We start from the raw sequence: 18238 nt of genomic DNA, 5'->3' as shown, positions 1-18238 counted from the left end.
AAGAGGAAGCCGCACAGATGATTTCAGGGAAATTGCCTGGTAGTGGAATGTGTCTTATTCTCATGGGAAAGTGGAAGCATGAAGACCTATTTCTTCTCTAGGAAACCCATGAAGTGGTTATGGGAAATTACTGGGTCATACTATTCTGTGATAGGTTAATAGCTTGGAGATGTGCTTAATTCTGGTGCTGAATGTATAATCAAGACTGACCATGATGCATTCACTCTTTAAAACCTTGCTACTATAGGATGGTTGCAGACTAGCAACATCAGCGGCATCTGAAAGCTTGTTAAAAACATAAAACCTCAGGATTCACAGCACAACTTCCAAATAAAAATCTGCACTGAAACAAAATCCCAGGTGATTCAAATGCATTGAAAGCTGAAAAGAACTTCTAGAAGAAACAAAGAGGGGTGAGAGAGGATGAGAGAGAGAGAGACAGAGACAGAGAGAGACAGAGAGAGAGAGAGAGAGAGCGAATGCTTCAAAAAACCTTTAGCAATTGGAATCCATTCAAATCTAAAGACATTTTAGTCATTTGCCAGTAGGCTAAACCATTCTTGATGATTGATAGGGAAAGAGTTTCTATCTATGTAATTGTTTCTCTGTGTCTGTTCTTAGGCATTTTCAGCTAATAATTGAATATTTGTTCATTTCCTTGGAAGAATAAAGCAGGAAAGAAAATTATTAGTAAGAGTCCCAGGCTAGACTGCAGAACAGGAAGGAGAAAGAAAGGTACACTTCTATCACTGTCTTTAAAACTTTATCCCTTGACAGAAACTGATTTATTAGTAAAAAAAAAAAAAAAAAAAAAAAAAAAAAGTCTGATTTTTATGAAAACAGAATGAAGCCATCTCTACCTTCTAGCACCATAGAAATCAATGCATTAGAGTCATTTGGTTGTGAGAAAGAGGCAGTTTTAAAAAAATAATAATGGAAGGCAGTAGAGCCATGATGAGTTTCTTCTTTTGACTGATTTTTGTTCCTTCACAACAGACATATCACTGTCAGGCTACAAAGCTGAGTTGGTGTGGTCACCAAAAACTAAGTATGTATGTGTGTGTATGTAAGAGAAGAACTGGAGAGGGAGGGCACTTAGATGTTTCTATATAAATATAAACTATAGCCACAATTCCAAGGCTTGAAGCACTGGCTATCTAAATCCCATGCAATCTTATATCTTTGAAAATAAATCAAGAGCCTTATCATAGAAAGAGACCAGTAAGTGGTCTTCTTTGTCAGGTAGAAATGGCATTAGAGAGCATACATAATTTCTCTCAAGGTCATAATCCTTGAGATTATCTAATACCTTGAATTTCTCTTCTGAAGGGAAAGTTAAAATCATTGTCACCTATAGACTATGAAGCATGAGCTCATTAGCCAAAGGGTTGAGAGAAAAATACTACCTTCTGATGCAGAGAAATCAGATACTGTGTTGCAAAGCGCTGAAGAATGGCTTGAAAACAGAAATTTGATGCTTACAATTCTGTCTACCCAAGGCAAAGACCAATGCGAGGATAAAAGCATCTATCTAATAGAAGGAGTATGAGCTGTCTTGTTTAATGAATAAAGCAGGAAGAGATGATTGGTAAAATAAAAATTCAATGCAAATTGATGCAAAACCTATTGAATAAGTAAGGATTTAGCAACTGTAAACACCTGACCTCCTACGGTATGGCATCAGAGGCAAGACAATGAGATAATAATGACTAAATAATCAGATTTAGAAGAGACAGCCTGCAGATGTTTAAAGTAAAAAAAAAATGGTGATGTAGTATATGTTTGTTGAAAAAAAAAACTATTGGGAGTCAGGTGGTGGTGCAGCGGGTTAAGCACAGGTGGTGCTAAGTGCAAGGACCAGCATAAGGATCCCAGTTCAAGCCCTGGGCTCCCCACCTGCAGGGGAGTCACTTCACAAGTGGTGAAGCACGTCTGCAGGTGTCTGTCTTTCTCGCCCCCTCTCTGTCTTCCCTTCTCTCTCCATTTCTCTCTGTCTTATGCAACAACAACAACATCAATAATAACTACAACAATAAAACAAGGGCAACAAAAGGAAATAAAGAAAAAAGCAAAATAATCCAAAAAAAGAATACAAAAAAAAAAAAAGACCTATCACATTCTACTTCACACATTAGGAACAGAAGGTAGGGGGAGAAGCAGCCTCATTAAAATTGTTAAGAAAAAATTTAAAGCCTCAAGATGAACAGTTACTTTTTCTAGTATTATTTATGACCAAAAAAAATTGAAGGGGTTTACATGTTCCAGAGAAAATAGTTGAACATGCAAATATGATAAAATGTATTCAGTGCATCTGCAATAGTGATCAAGCAATATTTTCCCATTCCATGAAGTAGTCTGCCACTTAACACTTCAAGGAAACACAGAGACACACCCACATTACCACTACCACCACCACAAAAACAACTGCAATTAGTAACAAAAAATGAAAATGATATATGAGGGGAAAGAAAAAACTATGCAAAAACAGAGAATTTATGGAAAAAAGAATCAGGTATCAATCTTTTCAGCTCTGTATATACTATTCGGCTTCCTGGGGCGATGGAGGTGGGGAGTGGTGGGTGGGGTGGGATGGGACACAGTCTTTTGGGGGTAGGAATGGTGTTTATGTACAGTCCTATTAATTTGTAGTCATATAAATCACTATTTAGTATGAGAGGGGAAAACTGATTGAATGTCTCAAACTTTTTAAAGCAGCAACTGGGTTTTTTTTTTAATACATAGGCTGAGACTTTGATATGTTGACTTTCTCAAAAGCCTAGACCAAGGAGAACAGAAGCAACTGGTGGCACAGCTATATACAAATGATGTCAAAGAACATAAATTATGGTGATGTTGGGTATTATACAGTAAATCCTAACAAAGGGATTTTTCAAAGTTAACCCAATTACCAAATAATGTGATGATAACAATAACTGTGTATTGTGTTCTTGAACTCTAAGACAGCAGGAACCTCACATCTCCACTATAGAGCCTATCTTTCCCTCAGTCCTGTAACCTTAGAATGGGGCACATTTTCCTGCATGCTTCTCTCAACTCATATTAAATAATATTGCATCCGCCAATCCCAACCTAATCATCACGAGTGCCACCTCAGCATGCTTCACTTCAGACTGTGTCCAGAGACTTCAGGTGTGCAATGACAACCCTTCAGCTAGCTTCATTACTCAGGTGAGACCTTCATTACAGGCAGTTCACTTCCTAACAAAGTCCCAAAACCTAGATATAGACTAGGTCCCGTGAGATAGAGCATATGTTCACACGTATCCATAAACTAGGGCAAAATATACACCCGAAAGCAAAAGTACACAATAGTCTGCAGTGAGTACCCCCCCCCCCCCAAACAAGTCATTTGCACTATTCAAGCCTTTAGGTCCATGACTACTCAACAACTTGTTTGGCTTTGCATGTTAACTCTCTTTTCAGCCACCAGGTTCCAGATGCTAACATGATGCCATGATGCCAACGAGACTTCCCTGGACAGATGACCTCACCAATATGTCCTGGAGCTCCACTTCCCCAGAGGCCCCACGTACTAGGGAAAGAGAGAGGCAGGCTGGGAGTATGGATCGACCAGTCAACACCCGTGTTCAATGGGGAAGCAATTACAGAAGCCAGACCTTCCACCTTCTGCATCCCACAATGACCTTGGGTCCATACTCCCAGAGGGATAAAGAATGGGAAAACTATCAGGGGAGGGGATGGGATACGGAGATCTGGTGGTGGGAATTGTGTGGAGTTGTACCCCTCTTATCCTACAGTTTTGTTAATGTCTCCTTTTTAAAATAAATTTTAAAAATTTTAAAAAAAGAGAGAAAGAAAAAAGACTACTATCTGGAGATTCAGTCCCCAACACTATGCTCTGAGCATTTATATTTATATTCACTCTTAATATAATATAAACAGATCTAGGCTCATGGCTTCCTTCTAAGGTAGTCGCTTTCTAATAAACTCCTTAATCCTGTTTATTTCACCATTTTCCATGTCTTTCTTCTTCTTTCTCTAAGGACATTTAAAAATGTTTCCTCAAAGGAAGTCTCCTGCACTGCTGGTGGGAATGTAAATTGGCCTAACCCCTGTGGAGAGCAGTCTGGAGAACTCTCAGAAGGCTAGAAAGTCCCTGACAGGGACTCAGAAGTTGCACAGGCTCCTGTGCTTAATATGCATAGACATGGGCCCTAGGTCAGATCCATGGGGTTAACAGTTAATGGTATTTATATACTCCTCTCGTATTTGGGAGCTACTCTCTTCCCTGATTCTGCTTTATAGTTCTACTCTCAACTCTGACACCATCTTCCCAGACAATACTTTTAGTCCACCTGCATGCTAGCTATCAGGTTCAGGCAAAAGTTACTAAATTCATGGGCAACATGGAACATACTTTCCAGCTTCCTCCCACACGCAGACCCCTAGTTTCATTTGCCCTACTCCCACATTTAGGTTCCTGTTTATTGTAAATTTTGCTTTATATCATATAGTTTTTCAGCCACCACGCTACAGATGCTGCCATGATGCCATCTTAACCTCCCTGGAAAGAGGACCTCACTAACGTGTCCTGGAGCCACACTTCTCCAGAGCCTTATCCCACTAAGGAAAGACAGAAACAGGATGGGTGTATAGATCAACCTGCCAACATTCATGTTCAGCAGAGAAGCAATTACAAACCTTTCACCTTCTGTATCTCATAAAGAATTTTGGTTCATACTCCCAAAGGGATAAAGAATGGGGAAGCTTCCAATAGAGGGAATACAGAACTCTGATGTTGGGAATTATATGGAATTGTACCCCTGTAATCTTACTATCTTGTTAATCATTATTAAATCACTAATAAAAATGTTTAAAAACCTTAAAAGATAATGCATTGCCTAAGTGCCAATACTTATAATTGCTGATGACCACTGATCACAACACGATAACTTCACTAGGAATTAACCAACTGGGTAATCTAAGAAAACAAAAATAGCACACAAAAAGAACAATTATTAACTCATCTGAGGTACATTAACTGCATAAATATCAGTCGAAGTGGAGAAGTTGTGAAGATCCAATGTAAGTTTGGTTCATAATAAAAGAAGTGAACTTTTTCGGATCTATAAGTAAGCAGCCTAAGTTACAGAGAAAGAAGTAAGGTGTCTGATAATGAAAGTCTTCTATATTCTATCAAATGACTTATGTTGAAATTAATAGGAAATAAAACCAAATAGTTTTTAAACACATTATGAAAAATGTTTTGAATCAAAAAGTTGCCAACTTTTACCATAAAACGTAATGAACAAACAAAATAGAGACATTTTTAATTCATGGACATTTTCATAACACAGCACAGGTATTTCAAATTACCTTTGATGTTCCTTTTGTAGAAAAATATAAACCAGATCTTCTTAGAAGGAAGTAAATCTTTTTCCAGGACTTCTTTCCCTGTTCTTTTGCATGTAAGAAGCCATGGATTTCAGGATATGTGCTTGAACTCAAAAACATCTGCAAGAAAAAACTGATTCTTTCAAACCATTTTTGAATCAAGTCATATTGTAGCTTTAACCTAATTAAAGTCTTAATATAAGATTATACATATAAATGTAAAATCAGTACAGAATATATATATATATATATATATATATATATATATATTAGAAAAACCAGCCTTTCAAAAGCCCAAGGAAAGTTCTAAATGTAAACTTTCTCATAAAATATATATTCTAATCGAAGTGATCAGTGCTTAGCCAAACACCAACATTATAAACTATATGAATATCCTTTTGAAAAACTAGTTTTTCTCTATAGAAGGAATTCCTGATATAGCTTATCTTTTTCTATAATTTTCCCTGAGGTTTATCAAATTCAACTTCAGTATGGAATAAAATTGTAAGTCTGACTTCATTATTTAACTATTAAACAAGTGTAGCCTGGTTTGCCTCCTTGATGAAGGTAATATAGCAAGCTCCTTGTCCTGTACTATAACCAGAGCTTTCATAGAAATGCTCTTCTGCAAGGTGATCTTATAACTGAAACAAGAGGTGGAGTCTATTTCTCCACCCTGTTGAGTCTTGGCAAGATCTGTGATTACTCTAATAGAATAAGGCAGAAGTAAGAGTCAACCAGTTCTAATTGTAGCATCTAACTAGCCTGATGAGTTCTACCAATTAACTTTTGGAAGCCAGCTGTCACACAAGTAAAATTACTACCCCAAGGCTGCTATATACAGTAAGAAGCCTAATGCAATGGGAGAGAAGCCAAATAATACTGACAAAGAAGTCACTTTAGGGTGTCAGGCTACAAAATCAATGTACAAAAATCAGTGGCATTTCTTTATGCAAACACTAAATCTGAAGAAGAAGACAACCATAAATCACTCCCATTCACTGTTGCAGCAAAAATCAATAAAATACCTAGGAATAAAGCTAACCAAAGAAATGAAAGGCTTGTATACTGAAAGCTGAGTTACTATTCAAGGAAATAGAAACTGATACCAAGAAATGGAAAGACATATACCTGAAAGCAAAAGTACATTATAGTCTGCAGTGAGTACCCCCCAACACTTCACCTGCACTATTCCAGCCTTTAGGACTATAATTGTTCAACAATTTGTTTGGCTTTGTATGTTAACTCTCTTTTTGGCCACCAGGTTCCAGATGCTAACATGATGCCAACCAGACTTCCCTGGACAGAGGACCTCACCAATGTGGCCTGGAGCTCTGCTTCCCCAGAGACCCCCCTACTAGGGAAAAAGAGAGGCAGACTGGGAGTATGGATCGACCGGTCAATGCCCATGTTCAGCGGGGAAGCAATAACAGAAGCCAGACCTTCCACCTTCTGCAACCCACAATGACCTTGGGTCCATACTCCCAGAGGGATAAAGATCAGGGGAGGGGATGGGATATAGAGATCTGGTGGTGGGAATTGTGTGGCGCTGTACCCCTCCTATCCTACAGTTTTCTTAATGTCTCCCTTTTTAAATAAATAATTTTTTAAAGTCACCTTGTGGGGGGGGGGTTGCTTAAACCCCCCCTCACCCTTACCCTCTGTGACTCAGTATGCCTCTGAGATGCCCATACAGCTAAATCCACCTCAATGACTCACAAAGTTGCTGAAAAAGATGTAAGTGGGTATTTAAGCCATCAAGGTTTGGAATCATCTTTCACAGAGTATTAATTAACTGAGGCAGTAGACATGTGTTGGTCAGGAAAAAGAGAATGGAAAGGACTAGTTCTGATGGCTGTGCTCAGCAGCCTTAGGAAGACAGAGCAAATGCATTAGTGTTTCATTAACAGAAGAAAATAGAAAGCCCCATGAATGAGTAAATGCAAAAGGAGAAAACAGAAAGTAAAAGAAATTATTAGCTGAAAATAAAACAGTATATTTTAAAAGGCTACTCAAGAAAAATGCTGAACTAGGTATTTGGGGATTTTAAAACAAAAAACAAATTACTAAAAATTTTAATTTAATGAGTAACAGATATTAATTAATTGACAGGCAAAATAGCCAAGTAGGGTGTTTTTTTTTTTAATAGTTTGAGTACTTTCCAAGTTATTAAACCAAACCAATTAAATTTTTAAAAGGGAGTCTTAGAGGTCACACTAGAAAAAGAAAAAAATGTTTTAAAAAGTGGAAACATTGCCTCAGTGGAGAAAAGAGGTCAGGAGCACATGCAGGAGTATCTGATTCCAAAGTCCTAATTTTACTTGTTTTTATGATTTAATATTAAAGAAATATAGCACCACTATAAGAGAATTTTGGAAAAGAGGTAAAAGAAAAATCAAAACCTACCACCTATCACAACCAGGTGGCTACAGTCTTGAGACTGTCTGCGAGGCATGAGAGATTTTTGCATAAACATTCTGCTATCTCTCCAGCCCTTTTCTTTTCAGTTTTACCTTCAGCAAAAAATTACTCAAAAACATTACATTTCAAAATCTGAGTATGTATAAGTATAAGCTATAAAATTGCCCTTTGTTACATTATTACTTATATATTTTAATGAAGAAGGATTTTACCTGCAAAATCTGTGTGGGAGATATTTCACCATTAGTTTCAGTTGCAAAAGATACCATATGCTCTGGAAAAAAATACTGACAGAAAGATATAGGTTACATTATCTCAAAAACCATGCTAGAAAAGATTCAAGTAAGGCTATTATAGTCATCTAAAGCAAAAGCTCATGAAACTAATCTGTTAAAATATACTCAAAGTGTGTTTCATAATGCTAGTCCCTGAATTCCACCATTCATGAGATGGTATAAAGCAGGGTTCAAAGATCAGCAAAAACTCTAAGATACGCCTATCCAGAGACATCTAGGGGCCTCAAGTTACAAAACCCCACAGTCTCAATATAACAAAATGCTGCTCACTTCCATAACTCTTCTTCACTGAGTCCTACAACCACTCCAGCAAGTGTTAAAGGATTAACTGCTCCTATTGTATAAAGTCAAAGCTCACAAAAGTAAAGGATATGCCTGTCCAAGGTCATTGTCCACAACTGCATAGAAGAGTCAGGAAGTAAACTGAGAGGCAGATAGCTAAAACTTCCCTCTTTCTGTGTAAATTTGCCCAAGCTCAAGTAGCAAATTACTCAGGAAAAACTTTTATCTAAAACAGTAATCCCCAGGCCTCATTTCTGGAGAGTCTGAGTCAGCAGGTCCTGGAACCAGTATTTTTAACAGATGGTCTCCCATGTCCATGGGTAACTGTTATGAGCAGGCAAGGTTGGGAAAATACATTCCACCTTATCTCCTCTATGAAAGGATTTTCCAACAGTATTTCTATTCACATTTGGTCTGAAAATGTGGTGTTTTAGGGAGATATCTCAGGCACTATAGAATATTTAAAAGCACTGCTAGGCTCCTACCTACTAGTAATCTTCCATACCCCCAATTCTGAGAACCAAAAATGTCTCCAGACATTGTCAAATCATCCCAGTCCAATTGTTAGTCACTGTGCTAGGCTAACAAAATAAATGTACAGTCTTGTATAAATAAAATAAGTAAAACAAATAATGATCATTCAACCACATGTTCTTGTGCATAAACTTTAAATTCTTGCTTTAATATAGATTCATAACAATAAAACAATTTTCCTACAAATTCTAGTTCTATGTAAACCTTATTAAAAGTCTTTTATTTGCTAAAGATCATCACACTATATTTCTGTTAATAGGTACATAGAAGAGAGTCTTTCAGGGTTTGAAAATGTTCTGTTATTAGTGTATCATATATTTTCCATAAAGTTTCATTGCAATCCAATTATCCAAAACTTAAGAGTAAAAATACACTACAGCTACAGAGACAAAAACATTTTAAAATAATGAGCCTGGAGGCTATTTTGACTTTTCCAGATTCTCTCTTCATTAGAGTGTGACATACATTTATTTTCCTTTAAAGAGATCTCTAATGAAAGTAGTATTTACTCGATAATGCACTGATCTTTATCTCATTTGTACTTAGTTCAGTGATTATTGCACTGAAAACAAAATGATCTGGAACAGTAAAAATCATGTGAGTCTTGATCTCTTAAAACAAAATATCTGGCTAAGTTACAATACTCCCGGGATTCATTAATTTAATTTTACTTTAGAAATGTTCTTATTTAAATTTCCTAAATCTGGGGCTAGGTGGTGGCACATGTTACAATGCTCAAGGAACAGGGTTCGAGCCCCTCATCACCACCTGCGGGGGAAAGCTTTGCAAATGCTGAAGCAGGTCTGCAGGTGTCTCTCTCCCTCTCTATCACCCACTTCCTTCTCGATTTCTGGTTGTCTCTATCCAATAAATAAATAAACATAAAAAATTAAAAAGATAATTAAAAACTGTCCTAAATCCTGTGCAAAATGTTATTCAATATTTTGAATCTTTATTCAAATTCATATCCTGAGTCAAACACATAGTACATTTTTTGCTATCAAATAAGAAAAGAGAAGGCATAGTTCTCCAATACCAGGTTTCCAAATCAAGTCAAACTTAAGTCAGGGTGGCTAAAATTATTTCACCTCTTATTTGAACTTCAAAGTATATGTCAGAATACAAAGAAGTGACTATAATTTCAGTGAATCAGAAATCTTACCTACAATATACCAAACACATTGTTTACTTATTATTTATTTTTGGATAGAGACAGAAAGACGTTGAGGAGACTAGGCAGTGGTGCACCTAGTTCAGCACTTGTTACTCTGCACAATATGACCTGATTACAAGCATACTTGTGCCACCTATAGGCCGTAGGGGAGAAGCATGGTAGGAAGTGAGAGTGCTACAGGTGTTTCTCTCTTCCTTCTCTTTACCTCCCTTCCTCTTCTCTTAAATTCTTTCTGTTTCTGTCCAATGAATAAAATATTAAAAAATTATATTCTGACTCTCTAAATGCATTTTAAAAATTTGAGAGAGAAGGGGAAAATATAGAAGGCAAGTGAGAGACACCTGCAGCACTGCTTTACCACTAGAGAAGCTTCTGGCTTTGCAGCTGCACAAGACTGGGGGCTTGAACCTATGTCCTGGCACACTGCGACATGTGTGAACTCCTGGCTGAGTCACTGCCTGCCTCTCACCCTCCAAACTGTGTTTTAATGATGATTCTTTCCCTTGCATAAAATAGCATAAATGAATTCATTTCTTTTTCATAGCAATCAATGGGGGTTTCACTTACCATTGGGCTTTTAAAGAATTCATATTTGGCATAATTTTTTCTAAAGTATAGTTTGTTTTCTTCTTCCATTCCCCAATTAGACAGTACTTCAATCACCAGCTCATGGTCTTCTATTGTTCTTTCTGTAAAGAATTGTTTGGTGAGTGTGTCAACAGATGGATAAATGGATAAATGAATGAGTAGACAGATGGGCAGATAAATAGGTAAACATGCCTATTGATAAATAAAAATGATATATTCTGTATGTGTATTTATTAAAATAGTCAAAATTGATATAATTTTCATAAAATTTGAATCTGAAATGATTCTACCAAACTATAATCTGAATGGGGAAAAAAAGATAAACTATGAAGACATACTTCTCGCTAACTAGTTCTCAGCTCTCTTTCATTCTATGCAAGTTTTAAGTTTGATATCAAGAACATAAGAGTTACTTTATTTTATTTATTTTTTTTTTGCTCAAGCATATCATGGCACAAAAAATGAAAAGATTTGCTTCAGGGTGGAACAAATCATCCTATTGAAGTGGAAAACTTTTGACAAGGTCACCAGACATTTAAGATACATAATTTGAATAGCTAGAACATTTAAAAGACAGCATCTAGTGAATTTTCAATGTAAGCACATGCGGTTGTTGAAGAAACCTAATTGTGTTACTTTATATGTTCAAAATTACTGGGTTGTCGGAAAAGTCACAGCATATTTTTTCTATGTTTATTTCATGCAAAATATGTCAAGTTTTTTTTTCTGAAAACCCAATATTATAAAGGTGCACATATTTTGTACTAATTATAAATACAAACAGGGTCGAAAGGCACTTAGTAGGTAAAGCAACTAGATGAAATAAGTAATGATAACTGGCACAGGCGCCGCCATGCAAGCTGCCTGACATGGTACCAGCTTCGCAGGAAGTTCAGCACGGCTGGACTCTCCAGGCCAAACTGAAACCATCTCGCCTTTTGGCATGATTAAGCTATGTGTGGTCTTAATAATATTTACCTATGGCCAGGCTCAGAGCCTGACCAAATGACAAAAATAATGACAAAACCTGCACTGCACTCTGTAAGACTGATCATAATGGAACAAGAAGTATCAATAATGCAGAATTTTTCAGGAGGCCCCAATAGGAAAAATGTTTTCCCCTTTATCTACACCACTTCCTTTAGTATTCCCCCTAAAATATAGAGAAAGATTGGTGGTTCCCACAGTGGAGGGGCCACCTTACATAACATAAATAATTAGTGGAAAGTTATGGTACCTTGCTAGATACAATGGGCCTTTTAATCTACCACCCACCACTATGCTCCCACCTCCTTGTGCAGGAATAGTACACAAGAACCTAGGTCACATAATGAGCATACACAGAAGATGTATTCTAGCTAGAGAGGTTAACTTGGAACAGAACAAAACAAAACTCCTTGATCAAACAATGGAACAGATTTTGTGAAAAATGGGCTGCTCAATTTGTTTAAGGTCCCCAAGAAACTTAACAAGCCTGAACTTTCTATAAACCATTGTCTTCTGATGCATAGGGCCAAGAGAATGGCATAAAAGGTAGAATATTAATCTTAATCAATAGGACATTTGCCTAGCACACAGGTACAGGAAAAACAAAAGACACAGAAACGGTGATGTGATCTCTAGGGTGGAAAGTGCCCCTGGAATGTGAATGTTCCACAAAGCAGGAGTTGTCCCCTACCTGTGCTGTTCTTACTTGGTGATTTTTGTTTCAATAATCAAAGCCTTGGTGATTTTTGTTTTAATAATCAATACCTTGGTGATTTTTTTTGAATGATCTAAGCTTTCTGAGACTATAAAAAAAAAGTTCTGCTTAAGTAAGACAGAGATGTCTGTTTGAGCTTGATTCAGCATCACTCACTCGTCTCTCATTCTTCATTCTTCGCCCGATGCCCCTCCTCCTTCAGGCTGACCCTAATAACCTGCTGGGGCTGGCCCCTGGCCGATAACTTTAAAGAGATGAACATAATATGAAAATTCTTAATTTTATTATTTAACAATTCCTATTTTAATAAGAAACTATAATATTTACCAGTCCTAGTCATGACGGTCTTAGATTGAAAACTACCTATAGGTCTTTTAAATTAGACCAGATCAGTTTTGCAAAAAACACAAACTATGAAGCATACTATATAACATATAGAATGGATCTCACAAACAATATTAAATGGAAGAAGTTATATGGGAACAATAAAAACAAGATGCCATTTACATATAGTTCCAAACTGGTGAAATCTATGATGATAAAATCAGGACAATGAGGACTGGGTGAGTGAGCAGAGGACTGTGAGGGAACAACTGAAAATGTGTGAAAATTATGTTTATTGATCTGGGTGTTAGATATTCCGATTTATGTTAAACACCAAGAATTCATCAAGTTGATCACATGGAATTTGCTCAGCACTCTTACTGTAAGTTATACTTTAATAAGAGGCTGAAGAAAAATGTGTGGAGGCTGGGCAGTGGCACATAGTACCATGTGCAAGGATTTGAGCAAGGACTAGGGTTCAAACCCCCACCCCCAGCCCCACTTGAAAGGGAGAGACTTCACTAGTGGTAAAGCAAGTCTGCAGGTGCCTGTCTTTCTCTCTGCCTCTCTATCTCCCCCCTCAATTTATCTCTGTCCTATTGAATAAAACAAAAAATAAAAAGGGGGGAGTGGCCACAGGAAGCACTGTATTCTTAGTGCTGGCAGTTTAACCTCATGGATAACCCTACAGGCAAAAGAAAAAAAAAAAAGGAAGGGAGGAGAAAATATGTATACAATTACTAATGAAAAACATGAACTTAAAATAATCTAATAAGAAATGTAGAAATTCTCTGCTTTGTTTTTCTAGGTGCTTCTAGGGCCTTTTTTGAAAAGTGTATCTCAGAAATCCAATACTCAGTAGCAATCTGTGATCTTCAATACCCCAGTCCTTCAAAGGACTTAAATAGAAACATAGTCACCTGAATGGAAGTTCTTTTAAGAGTGCTCAGTGAATAAGGAGGCATTTGAGTTAAGTGTGCATCAACTGGATTCTCTTCTTCATTACGATGGCTCCTTTGCTGTCTCATGTGACTAGTTTCCATAGCTCCTTTAGTACCCCTAGGTGCAGTACTTAACTCAGATATACTCTTTCACTTTCTCTGAACTCACTCGTTCCTCCTCAATCATTACGTCTATCAAGTTCCTTGAAGTGAAATTTCTGGTTTGGCTAATTAGTTCCATTCACTCTCCAGTCTAAGTTACTAGACCATCCACCACTTCAAAATGCAATTTGTCTAATAATGGTCAGAATAGCAGGTCCTCAAAATATTAGAAAAAAAATCCAGTAGTTCTATTTCTGCAAACAATGGTTAAAGAAAATAAGGAAAAGTAGGGTCTGGAATACATGTTTACACATGCCTGTTCATGTTTACACATGCCTGTTCATAGAGCCAGATGGTAGAAATGGATGAATGAAATGCAATACAGATATACAATGAAGTATTTTGCTTTAAAAAGGAATAAAATTATAACAATGCTACAACATAGACAAACCTTATAGACAGGTATATAGAATAAGATGGACATACAGAAAAACAGACATTGTATGGCCATCGTGTGAAAGGAAGGAAGGAAGGAAGGAAGGAAGGAAGGAAGGAAGGAAGGAAGGAAGGAAGGAAAGAGAGATGGAAGGAGGGAGGGAAAGAGGAACGAAAAGAGGCCCAGTATGGAGTAGTTTATGTCAAACTCTACAGAATTAATACCTAACTTAATTGCAGTCTTGTCTCCTCCCAAAAGTAGAATTTTAAACCAAATTGATGGGGTTTACAGTCAACAATATCTATACATCTTTCCCATATCTGGGAGGAACACTCATCCCTGACCCAGCTTTCTGGTCCTTTTTCCAGCCATGACATCATCTCCCCAGACAATAACTTGGATCTACCTTCATATCAGATGTCAGGCTCAGGGGAAAAACAAACAAACAAACTAGTATAGCCACAGGCCCTTTGGAATAGAACTAAAATAGGCCTACTAGCTATCTACAAAACAGAGACACTGCCCCCCCCCCCCCAACTCTTCATCTGCACTATTCCAGCCTTTAGGTTCATGATTAGTCAACAATTTGTTTGGCTTTATATGCTAACTCTTCTTTCAGCCACCAGGTTCCAAATGCTAGCATGATGCCAACCAGATTTCCCTGAACAGACAACCTCATGAATGTGTCCTGAAGTTCCGATTCCCCAAAGCCCCACCCCACTAGGGAAAGAAAGAGGCAGACTGGTAGTATAGATTGACTTGTCAAAGCCCATGCTCAGTGGGGAAGCAATTACAGAAGCCAGACCTTCTACCTTCTGCATCCCACAGTGACCTTGGGTCCATAATCCTAGACGGTTGAGGAATAGAAAAGGTATCAGGGGAGGGAATGCAATATGGAGATCTGGTGGTGGGTATTGTGTGGAGTTGTACCCTCTTATCCTATAGTTTTGTCAATATTTCCTTTTTATAAATAAAAAATAAAATAATTAGCTTAGACTACTTTATATTTTCTTGGAATATACTGGGTACTGAATAACAAACTAGAGTTAAAATTCTGAAGGGTTGGAGGTTTAGTAAAGAAGGCTAAATAGAGAGGACTGGGGACCCAGTGGTAGTGCACATAGTTAAAAGTGTAAGGACCAGCTCAAAGATCACAAGTCAAGCCCCCGGCCCATTTGCAGGGGGTCACTTCACAAGCAGTGAAGCAGGGTCTGCAGGTGCCTATCTTCCCCCCTCTCTGTCTTCCTCTCCCCTCTCAATTTCTCCCTGTCCTATTAAAAAATATAATAAATAAATAAATAAAGGCCAGCAAGAGCAGTGGATTTGTAGCTCAGGAACCTAACCCCAGTGATAACCCTGGAGGTAAAAAAAAAAGAACAAAAAAGAGAGGGTCCATGATTCAACTCAAAGTCACAACTATGGAAAAAATCCACATAGGCACAGATTCCAGAGTAAGAGATGAAAAGTCCAAAATATAGATGGCTAGATACTGAAAGACACTCCTAAGATAAAAGCCTTCCTCACGACAAATAAACCACAATCAGAAGTGAACTATAAAGTATAGGCCTTTAATCTGATAAGCAGGAGGCAGGTTGTACTGAAATTCCAGCATCCCAGTCCTCTTCCTACAATGACACAAAATGGTAAACTAAAGGCTATCGGGCGTGGGGGGGGGTGGGTGTCCCTAAGGCAACCCTCCTTAGCTTTTCTCTCCTGTCTCTCTCTATTACAAAATGTCAGCCTGGAGCAGTGAAGTCCTGGTGATAATGAGACAGAGAGAGAGAGAGAATAGAGAGACAGAGGAAAACAGAGAGAGAGAGAGAAATTCAAATTATAGAAATATAGTAAAGTAAATCTCAAACCAAAGAGGTGGCTCACGTCCCAACAGGCCTTGCACACCAGATAAGAGAGCTTCTGTTAAGAGGTAAGCTCTGGTGTTGTGTTGTGTCTCATTATCTGGAAAAGGCAGTTGGTCCAGGGCAATGAAACTATATATGCACAAAGTCCTATTGATGCAAAAAAGTCCAAATGTTCAAAGTTTTTCTTGGTCATTTTTGTGGGTTATACTACTCCAGGATGATGCGTTTTTCCCCAAACTGAGGAAAGAGAAGGGAGAAACAAACCACAGCAACAAATCTTCCTTCAATGCAACTGGACCACTCTATAACTTGGGCTATATACATGGCAAAACCAGAGAGTGACTTCACTGGTACCTCAATTATTTAAAAAAATATTTATTTATTTATTCCCTCTTATTGCCCTTGTTTTATTGTAGTTATTATTGTTGTAGTTGTTGGATAGGACAGAGAGAAATGGAGAGAGGAGGGGAAGACAGAGAGGGAGAGAAAGACCTGCTTCACAGCTTGCGAAGCGACTCCTCAACCTCCCCTCCCCCCCTACCCCCTCAGGTGGGGAGCCAGGGCTCCAACTGATCCTTATGCTGGTCCTTGAGCTTTGCGCCATCTATGCTTAACCCACTGTGCTATGGCCTGACTCCCAGTCCCTCAAAAATTTTAAGGTCTCAATTGAGACCTCTTTTATTACTGTACTAAATGACTACAACATCTGGAACAGGTTTAATAGTAGACTGGAAGACCCTTATCTTTGGAACCTATAAATATTATTTTACACAGCAAAGTTTCTGAAGATGTCATTAATTTAAAAGATGCTGAGGGGGCTGGGTGGTGGCACACAGGTGGCTGGGTGGTGGCACACCTGTTTAAGCGCACACATTACAGTGTGCAAGGGACCCAGGTTCAAGCCCCTGGTCCCCACTTGCAGGGGGAAAGCTTCACAAGTGGTGAAGCAGGGCTGCAAGTGTCTGTGTCTCTCTCCCCTTTCTACCTCTTCCTCTCAATTCCTGACCATCTCCATCCATTAACTAAAGATTAAAAAAAAATTGTAACTAACTTTCAAAAAAAAAAGATGCTGAGATGAGATTATCTTGAATTATACATGTAAATTCCTAAATATAATCATAAGTATCCCTGCAAGAGAAAAACAAAAGGAGATTGACACAGACAGAAACGAATAAGACAATGTGACCACAAAGGAGACTCAAGCGATGTGACCACAAGCCAAAGAATGATGGCTACCAGCCTACAGAAGCTTAGAGTTAAAAGATGAACTCCACCTAAAATTCATGAAAGAAGCATAGGGCTACTTAGGAACACTTTAATTGCAGCCCAGCAAGATTAATATTTTTCCTTCTCACCTTCAGAAATGTTAATGACTATATATTTGTTTTAAACCACCACATTTACATATAACTTTCTAGAGATGATCTAGGAGACTAATATAACAATCTAAAGAGAAAAAAAAAGTTTCCATGTTATAGATAAGGAACCTGACACGTACAGAATAGCAAGCATCTCAGAGTCGGATTTGACTGGCAGCTATACAACTAGCTTTAAGTTGATGTTCTTTTCTCTGCACTGAATTGCCTCTGCCTTCATTTCATTCCCACTGGAAAGGCATCCCCTGCTGCTTCTGCTGGATCTATTTATATCCAGTTCATTCTTACTAGATCAGCTAAACTCTCTCTCTCATGTTCTTGCAGTCCTCCTGTTTCAATTCCCTTGCGTTTTTATTTTTAAATGTTTCTAATTTACTAATGAATTGTAAACAGTCATTCTTTGAGTATAAGGAGAAAAATATAGTGGGAAATATTTCAAATCATGTCAGTTTTAATCTCATGGGAAAGCAACATAAGCCATTTGAATTTAGAATGCATTAAAGCAGAAATACAGCAAGAAAGGTAAACCACCCAAGCTAAATCGGACAAACGCAAAACAAAAGAGCTAGTATAGTTTGTGTAGCCAAAGCAGTGGTAGTAGAGTCAGGGGCTTGATAACTACATGGAAATGGAGGCCAGAATATGAATTGAAAGAAGAAAAATTAAGAATAAATTATTTACAGGATGTTTCACAAAACATAATACCACCCTACATTAACAGTAGAATCAGCAAAAATATTCTGGTGGTCTTATATAGAAAATTGTCTTCAAGTAGAACAGCAAAAACGAGTTATATGAGAAAGCAGCCCCTCCCCCTCCCCCCCCCA

The 18238-nt window shown here is 37.8% G+C and overlaps 1 protein-coding gene across 2 annotated transcripts in view; it reads right to left on the bottom strand.

Moving 5' to 3' along the window:
• GRB14 (growth factor receptor bound protein 14) overlaps positions 1 to 18238 on the bottom strand; it is a 169693-nt gene that overhangs the window by 17419 nt on the left and 134036 nt on the right. For both annotated transcript variants that reach the window (XM_007539347.2, XM_007539348.3), the window contains 3 exons: positions 10651 to 10772; positions 8010 to 8084; positions 5359 to 5496 (listed from right to left, as the gene is read on the bottom strand). In XM_007539347.2, coding sequence (XP_007539409.1) covers positions 5359 to 5496; positions 8010 to 8084; positions 10651 to 10772 — 335 coding nt within the window. The remainder of the gene's footprint in view (positions 1 to 5358; positions 5497 to 8009; positions 8085 to 10650; positions 10773 to 18238) is intronic.

Source organism: Erinaceus europaeus, chromosome 18, assembly GCF_950295315.1.
Source record: "Erinaceus europaeus chromosome 18, mEriEur2.1, whole genome shotgun sequence".
Taxonomy (NCBI): domain Eukaryota; kingdom Metazoa; phylum Chordata; class Mammalia; order Eulipotyphla; family Erinaceidae; genus Erinaceus; species Erinaceus europaeus.
This window is presented reverse-complemented; position numbering and strand designations above follow the sequence as displayed.